The sequence below is a fragment of the Miscanthus floridulus genome, chromosome 10, assembly GCF_019320115.1.
Source record: "Miscanthus floridulus cultivar M001 chromosome 10, ASM1932011v1, whole genome shotgun sequence".
NCBI classification, from domain to species: domain Eukaryota; kingdom Viridiplantae; phylum Streptophyta; class Magnoliopsida; order Poales; family Poaceae; genus Miscanthus; species Miscanthus floridulus.
The window spans coordinates 8,429,767-8,438,436 of record NC_089589.1 but is presented as its reverse complement, the minus strand read 5'-3'; the positions used below and the strand labels follow the sequence as shown (position 1 = coordinate 8,438,436).

The following is an 8,670-nucleotide window of genomic DNA, read 5'->3' as shown; positions in this document are numbered from 1 at the left end:
AATGCTTATGTGCCTTGGTTTGTCAATGCAATCCTAGTAGCTCATGAGAAGGCAGCTATGGGTCAGCCGCTAAAAAATTATGTGTCTTAGCTTTAGAAAAATTGCATTAGCATGTTTCTATGAGTTGTCATCTTGACTAATTGTTGTCGCCTTTTAGAAGATGCATTATCAAAGGTTGTTTAGTTGATGGTGTGTTGTGTTTCATGCAGTGATTTCAAGATGAAAGGTCAATCTCGTTTTAAGACTAGATTACCTATTTTGTAGCTTATATTTTACTTTCCTAGACTGTAGTTTTATGCTTATTTATGGGTTGGGAATGGCTATTTTACTTTATTTTTTGGGAATGGTCTTAGCAATGTTGCAGTGTCTTACTACAAATGTTTTGGAGCAAATGAGTTTACGGTGCCACGCTTTCATAGTTTCAGCCATGTGTAGGGTTAACTTATAGGGAAAATGGTGTTCTTGCCCTTATGCAGGAGTCTAATTGTGATTTTGCCCTTGTTTTCTCAACTTTGTGATTTTGCCCTTGCTATTTTGAATTGAATCATCCGTTTGCCCCTAGTTTGGATGCCATCAGATGGTCATAGAATAAATGAATTAAAAAAAATTCAAAATCTGAAAAAACAAAGGCGAAAAGACCAAATTGTCCCTTATCCTTATATTTAGCCTCACAAGGAAATTGTGCCTTTCTCATGGGCCGGCTGCATCGATCGGGGCGTTGGGGGCATCCGGTGGCGGCGGTGTTGGCAGCGCACGATGCGCGGTGCGGCAATGGCTCCCGACGGCGGGGCTCGTCGCGCGCGGGGCAGCTCCTCCTCCCTCCTTCCCGCTCCCCCCCAGCGTGGCTCATCCTCCCTCTTTCCCGCTCCCCCTGGCGTGTCTCCTCCTCGTCCCGGCGTTGCTAGCTAGGGTTGCGCGAGCTTCCTCCGGCGAGCTCCCCTCCATGCGAGCGCAAGCTTCCTCCGACGAGCTCCTCTCCAGGCGGCTTCCTCCGGCGAGCGCGAGACGCTCTCCACCCCATGCGCTGCCACCCTCCTCCAGGCGCACCCTCCACCCTAGGCACTGCTCCCCGGGGCCATGAGGTCGGCTGCTCGTTGCCATCTCCTAGGCCACCGTAGCCCTCCACCGCCCTGCCTTGGATCTGTCTTGCCTAGGATCCATGAGGGCCGCCCGTCCTGCTCACGCTCTCGCCTAGGATCTGAGTGAGAAAGGAGTCCGCGGTGGACGAGCAACTCAGCAATGACGCTTCCTCACCGACGTCCCTGGCTCCGGTGTGTGCTCGATGGACGAGCAGCCTGGCGGTGGCATCTCCAAGCATCTCGATGGACGAGCAGATCCCCGTGGCTCCCATTCTCCGCCAGCGTGTCCTCGCCGCTGGCTACCGGGGCCGGCCGCGCCTCTCCTCCACCCCTCCTCTCATCCCCGGCCATGGCCCTCCTCTTATCCCCAGCCATGCACGGAGCTCTATCCCACCCGCTGTGTAGTTTCCACTAGCGCCGCTCCTCCTTCCTCATGCTGGTGTTGCCTATGACCCAGAGTCGTCGCCCTCCCACGCCCGCGCACGCGTCGACGGTGAGGAGCCACCACGGGGCCGACCTATCGGCTCATGCACGTGGCTGTGAGCCAGCTCCGGCGAGCTGCGCCCCTTGCCTTCCCCGCGGCAGTGCTAGTGCCCTGTACCGCCGCTGTTTTTCTTGATGCCGTGGACCACCGCCGTTGCGAACTTCCCGCCGCCAAGAACCGGCCAACCGAGTTCACGACGTCGCTCTAGTGCTATAGAGCCGCCCTGCTCATGCTTTCATGGACCGAAGCACGACATCGAGAGCTGCCCGTGCGCTATCCACGTGCCTCCCCCAGCAGCGTTCGTGTCCTCGGCCCGGCGCATAGGCAGCCCAGCCCCGCTCCCCGCGCGCCCTGTCCCCATTCCCCCAGCGGCCACAGCCTGACCCTGCACCCCAGCAGCTAGGCCCCAGCACCGCATCTCCAGTGGCCGCGCCACGGTCGAACGGTCGACCCCGCGCCTCGCGCAACCGAGCCTCGGCCGGACAGGGGCAAAATCACAATTAGGCATAAAAACAAGTGGCAAAATCGCATGGGCATTCATGTCTTTTGTACAAAGTTTAACACCGTTAGGGGTGGATGACGGAGCAGGGGCAAACTGGTGCTTCGTGAATGGCACAGTAGGGGTAAATTCACAAAGTCAAAAAAATAGGGGCAAAATCACAATTTCGATACAAAACAAGGGTACAAACGTAAGAGCCCCTAACTTATATGCTAATATTACTATTTTTACATCCTAGGACTCAATGTATTTTTTTTCCAAATCATAGTGTAGTTTTAGTATTTTTTGTTGGTGTAAGTTTTTGTTTTTGAGTTTTATGAATTGTGCTTAGGTGATCAACCTTATGCAATGAAAGATAGCTAATTTGTGTTCTTTTGCATATTCTCTACTGCTTATTCTTTATTTATTTATTTTTTGATCTTTTTTATGTGCTATCTGAATTGTGCTCATTTCCCTTGTTCTGTCTTGAGCATAGCAGTTCTGATTCTTTCCTATATTCTTAGTTCACTTTAGATTTTTAGGATTTAAATGGTTGAAGTTTTAGTAGGTTGTTTCTGTTGTAAGAGTTTGGTTTAGTTTGTAGGAAAGTTGACTGCAGTTACTTTATAGTAGTTAACTATTAGAGTTTCAGTTTCTCAATATTGTTGTATTTGTTTTCTTTTGGGTAGTGCAGCAGCATGTGTTAAGTTTTGTTAATTATCATATTTTGATCTAGCAAATGGGTTGGTTATAGAGTTATCTAAGTGGTTGCTCCTCTTAACTTCAGTTCAGTTATCGATTGAGTTCTCCGTATTTTGACTGAAATGTGGCAATCTAGCTTTTGATCTGCAGATCAAAATCTGGAAACTGAAATGCAAAAATCTGGTTGATAGACAAAGTCCTCTCTAGCTGCTGGCTCAACTTGGCTCAATTGCTGGCTGCTACACTGTTGGCTGCTACTTCTATACTGCTGTCCTACTACTACTACTACTACAGTTGCTGCTGTTCTACTACTACTCTATACTACTCTAGTGTTGGCTGCTCCTCTGCCCTCTTCCCTATACTTCTAAGTGGCTCATGCTATACTACTATCCTACTACTCCTCTACTACTCTCAACTACACTACTAAGTGGCTATGCTCGTGTACTACTCCTGCTATACTACTATTATACTACTACTCAACTACTCTCTACTCTACTACTACTGTACTACTCTACTGCTATACTATTGTCATACTACTGTCCTAGACTACTCTACTGAACTACTACTACTCTACTTGCTACTGCTAGCTACTCCTACTACTACTAGCTGGCTGCAACTTTACTCTCTTCCCTAGCTGTTGGCTGCTACTCTACTCACTTCCCTATACTACTAAGTGGCTGCTACTAAGTGGCTCACTTCTAGTACTCTATCTATGACTACTACTGTATCTAAGTGGTTGCTGCTCTTAACTACTGGCTGCTACACTTCTCTACTCTACTCCTCTACTATTACTCTATCTACTATTACACCTCCTCTACTCTAATCCATTATTTACCACATCTGAGTTACCAAATTTTGATCTGCAGGGGTCTTCCAACCATGTGGCAGCAGTCAACTCCTATCCTCTATGTTTGGGAAGCAGCTGCTGCTTTTTTTACACCTTTTGCTTACTATGTTTGTTAAGCAGCTGTTGCTTTTTTTGCCAAATCTCCCCTCTCCTTTGTTTTGCAGATGATGAAATTTTCTAAGTCCATACATTATATGGAATATGAGCTGATGATCAAGAACTTGTGAGGAACTTGGCATCATTACTAGCCACCCCTGCATTACCTTCTCCTCTCTTCTCTGTTATGATGCCTTGATGCTCCAAGTTCAAGATCAGATGATGATTGACATGTTTCTGAGGCCTCTACTACTGCTACTACTCATTTTTTTATATATTGTTGTTTTATAGGACTACTTTAGTTTATAGACCTTTTTTATTTTTTATACCTTCTCGCGTAACTAAAGCATACTTTCTTGCATCTATTAGAACAAAGCATAAAATAATGTCGTGGACACCAAATAGTGCAGCTCGATGCCCCGAGCATGATGAGTAGCCAACCTATGAGGAGCAAGCACAAGAGGACCAGCTTACTCAGGAGCAGTTCGATAATGAGGTAGAAAAGGATCTAGAAGTGATGCTTACTCAGGAGCAGTGTGATGAGGAGGAAGGGGGAGCAGAAGGAAGAGCAGGAGAGGCTGCTGAAGGTGAAGAAGTTGATGATGATGATGATGAGGAGGAGGACTCAGAAGGGGGATATATAAGTCTCGAGGATCTTTTCCCATTTGAAGCCAGAAGGAGGCCAACGGAGGAAGATTTGGACAAGGGTTTTGACCCGAACGAGGAGGTAGGGAAAAAGCCTTATCTTGTAAATTTTGCTAAAGCTTTGGTTGTGTTACCTCTGCTAACACTTTGACCTATCGTATATATAGGTCCCTCCTAAAACTCAGAAAAGATGACGTCGATGTCTATGACATCTCGCTGGACAAGACGGAGTAGAGGAAAGGAGAGCAGAGGCAATAGCCATAGAGACGGATCATGATGCCTCTGCTCCACAACCTTAAGACACAACCACGACTACCAAGCCTAAGAGGAAATGAGGGGATAGAAAAGCAAATCAATATCCAAATAAGGCATGCTATGTGATAATGGAGGTCAGGCAAGCAGGGGAGATCCTTGAGCCGAAGGAATTAAGGGGACGATTCTGTAATGTGATTGGGGCCCTAGTAAGAGATAAATTGAACCCAGCAATCCCTAATTGGAAAGAGGTAGCAGAGAACAAAAAGGATGAACTATGGGATAGGCAGCTGAAGCTCAATTTTAGATTTTCGTAGGGTAAGCATGAACTGGTAAAAAATGCTTTTAGGATGATGGGAGAGTCATTCCGACATTGGAGGTCAGAGCTCAATAAGAAGTATATCCAAAAGGGGTTAACTCCCTTCAACGAGTTCGGCAACATAACTCTTAGTCAATGGGAGGAGCTCATGGCTCAGAAGACTTCATCGGAGGCACTAGAGCTCAGTGCCTATAACACCTAGCTGGCGAAGACGAACAAACACCACCACTATCTAGGCACCGGTGGCTACTATGCCAAGGAAGAGCAGTTTAGGAAGATGGACGAAGATGTCGCAGCTGCTGGGAATATCGATGTGACAAATTTGAATGTACGCTCAAGGAAATGGATATATGCGAGGAGTACAGAATCATCCAGCGGTAATCTTTGGTTTGATAAGCCGAAGACCCAAGAGGCAGTATCAAGGATACTGAAATATGCTGAAGACAAGGAGAAGGGCTCATTCAATCCTTCCACAGATAGGGACAAGCTTAGCCTTGGCTTGGGATACAAAGAGCACACAGGCCGCACTAGGGGGCTAGGAAAAAGGATGACCTAGAAGCAAGGATTCAAAGAGGACAAGCACATATATAAGAAACATGGCAGAGATCAGAAGACTAATCTTGAGCTCCAAGTGAAGGCTCTAGTTGCGAAGGCATTGGAGGAGCAAGGACTATCTACGGAGCCATGGATATTAAAGACGCCGCTGGGAGAACTAGTATTAGTTGGCAGCCCTCCGAAAGTTCCTAGCAGCCAAGGTTCCACTGTAGCTACAACCCCCGTCGATCGCATATGGGAACCAACTAGTTACACCTTGGTGTTTCTCAGCGGCCGGTAGAACACTGTGATGGAGGTGGCAACGGGTGTGGCACATTCTCATGGTGGCTTACACCATAATAATAAGATACCACCGGACTAAACTAGGGTCGAGGTGCATACGGTGAAGCCCGATGTCATGCAGTGGAGGATAGACTACGCAACTCTTGAGGGGCTGGTGTTACTCGGAGACGTTATGGGACAGTTCAACCTCTGGCACAAATGGGACATTATATTGACTTCTTCTTCGCCGCATCTAGTGGTGGAGCTACAGGGTATGCCGGGTATGCACCGGTATGCCCTGTAATTCCTGTGTGAGAGCAAGTATATATATGTATTTGCTGCATACCTGAGTCCCTAACAGATGAGCCCGAGCGTGCTAGCAGCCACTAGCGAGAGGCAGGCCATGACTCCACGTCTCCGAGAGATTGCGAGCAAGCGTTAGGCCCAAGCACCCAGGTGGCCCAGCGACGGAGATGGATCCCGGGACAAGGCCAATACGGAATTATAGATCGAGGCATTTCGACTTCACGCTAGTACGCTGACGCTAATACCGTAATACGGTCATACGGATCTTCATGCGTCGGTTGTCGCCCATGGCCAGTGCCTAGTGCCATCATTGACGTCCTCGTGACCTCTGACCTCGTGTCATGTTTGGCCTACGCGCTGCCCTACGGGCTATGGTGGCACCGGCCACCGACGACATATAGGCAAATTTGTGATCACAATTGTTCTGGTGAGATTCAATCTTTGTTCTTCGGCTTTTTAAAAAAATTCATGTGTACATTAATTGCTAATTGCTTAGTGCTAAAATTATAGAATCATCTATCACGCGGCGAGGTGGAGGATTTTTCTCAACATCAGAGTCGATCTTGATTGATCTTTTGTTCAGTACTCATATCATGTGATTGATCCACAATCGCATGTGAGAGTCCAATCGTGCAAGCGCAATTTATTTAATTATTTGGCATTGTGTTCTTTGTAATATTTATGCAGTTATGAAGAGAAATGGGACATTGCATCTCTTTTTCAGAAGCATGCAGCAAAGAAGAAGGCTGTGGCAGCTACTGCTACTTCTAATCCTAATCCGATTGAACCTGTGGTGGAAGAGTAGATTCATGAGAGAGTAGTTGAGGAAATTGTAAATCCTATGCCACCGCCACAACCGTCTTCACTGCCATGAGTTTATGACACCAATCGCCTTCCACATGATCCAGGTGAAAGACATCCTATTCTAAAATATCCTGTTAATGATCAAGATGCAATTCGAAGAGCATATATTATTAAAGGTCCATTCAAACCTTTTGCACATGATTTTCCAAAAAGAAAGATTTCATATAGGGATCGGGGATTCAACTATTGTTGGATGTATAATAATGATTGGCTTGAGTATAGTATTAAGAAGGATGCTGTGTTTTGCTTCATATGCTATTTGTTCAAGAAGGGTACTAGGTCAGACACATTTACTGTTGATGGCTGGAAGAATTGGAACATAGGAGAGAAAGCACTTCACAAACATATGAGTTCTAAGGCACATATTGCAGCTCAAGAGAGATACATTGGCTTTATAAATCCCAAGGTAGCAATTGATTATAATATTGAGAAGTGGAGTGATGAGGATCTTCGTCTTTTTTTATCTAATATCTATCTTGTTGAATATTGTTGGAGTTTCCTGTAAGCGTCATGACATGCTTAGAAATGCTAGGCTTGAGAATGTCAAGAAAGCACTTGACTATGGTGAAATTGAATGTGGAACTAGATTACATCAAGAGATGGGTTTGCCTAGGCCTCGAGATCCTCGATGGGGATCTCATTACAAAATTGTATGCAGCATCATTACTATGTATGAAGCAATCCATGATGTGCGGGTTGATCTTGGGGATGATCCTGCATATAAGGATGATTGGACCAAAATACATTTTGTGACCAGAGCGTTTGAGAACTTTGAGTTTGTTTTCTTTGCACACTTAATGTATATTATTCTAGGAATGCAATATCACTTGTTAATGTGGCAAAGAAAAGAATGCAAGAATTGAGGTCTGATGGTTGGGATAATTTTCTTGAGAAGGTCACTTCATTTTGCATTAAACATGGTATTGAAGTTGCTGCTATGGATGGCGATTATGTTCCTTATGGAAAATCAGCAAGGAAAGCTCGTGCCCAAAAGCAAGCCAATGATGACCACTTTAGAAGAGAAGTATATATTGGTGTCATTGATCAAATAAGTCGAGAACTTCATAATCGGTTTGATGAGATTGATATGGAGTTGTTGTCTTGTATGTCGGCCTTTAGTCCTTCTAAGTCATTTGCTTCTTTTGATGCACAGAAGCTATGTAGACTAGCTAAGTTCTACCCAAAGGAGTTCTCAAATAATAATTTGCTCAAACTTGAGTTACAGCTAGATAATTATATTGATGACATGAGACATGATGATAGCTTCAAAGGTCTAGACAATATTGTTGATCTCTCAGTTAAGCTTGTTGAAACAAAGAGGCACAGAGTGTAAGATATGGTTTATGAGCTCCTCAAATTGGTATTGCTTCTACCTATGGCAACAACAAGTGTTGAAAGGGTATTTTCTGCAATGGTTTTTGTGAAAACAAAGTTAAGAAATAAAAATAAGATGGGAGATAGTCTTCTAGATGACTGTCTAGTCACTTTTATTGAGTGGGATATTTTCTTTGAAGTTGATGAAGATGATATAATCAATACATTTATATCCCTTTAAAAGCGTTGAATAAAATAGTCACAAAAATAGCATTGTAAGTCTCTGGTTCTCTTTTATGCCTTATTTCAATTTTTGATATGGCTTTTGAACTATTTATACTATACTTAGTGGATGGTTTGAACTTAATCCATGAATTTAAGCCTTATTGTGTTATTTAGTGCATATATACCGAACTATGTTGTCAATTTTACAATTATTACCGAATTGCTGAAATGGATTTACCAAAT

At 44.8% G+C, this 8,670-nt stretch overlaps 1 protein-coding gene across 1 annotated transcript; it reads left to right on the top strand.

Annotated features, from left to right (window-relative positions):
* The first annotated feature begins 5,937 nt into the window (after positions 1–5,937).
* On the top strand, positions 5,938–8,221 carry LOC136487947 (uncharacterized). Its single transcript, XM_066485032.1, has 3 exons — positions 5,938–5,999; positions 6,712–6,825; positions 7,702–8,221. Exons 1-3 carry the CDS (start codon positions 5,938–5,940, stop codon positions 8,219–8,221), a joined length of 696 nt encoding a protein of 231 aa, XP_066341129.1.
* The last annotated feature ends 449 nt before the right edge of the window (positions 8,222–8,670 follow it).

Coding starts and splice junctions, on each gene's coding strand:
- LOC136487947 (XM_066485032.1), top strand. CDS start 5,938: ATGGGACATTATATTGACTTCTTCTTCGCCGCATCTAGTGGTGGAGCT. Junction 6,000..6,711: donor GGAGCTACAGGGTATGCCGG/GTATGCACCGGT, acceptor ATATTTATGCAG/TTATGAAGAGAAATGGGACA. Junction 6,826..7,701: donor ATTGAACCTGTGGTGGAAGA/GTAGATTCATGA, acceptor ATATTATTCTAG/GAATGCAATATCACTTGTTA.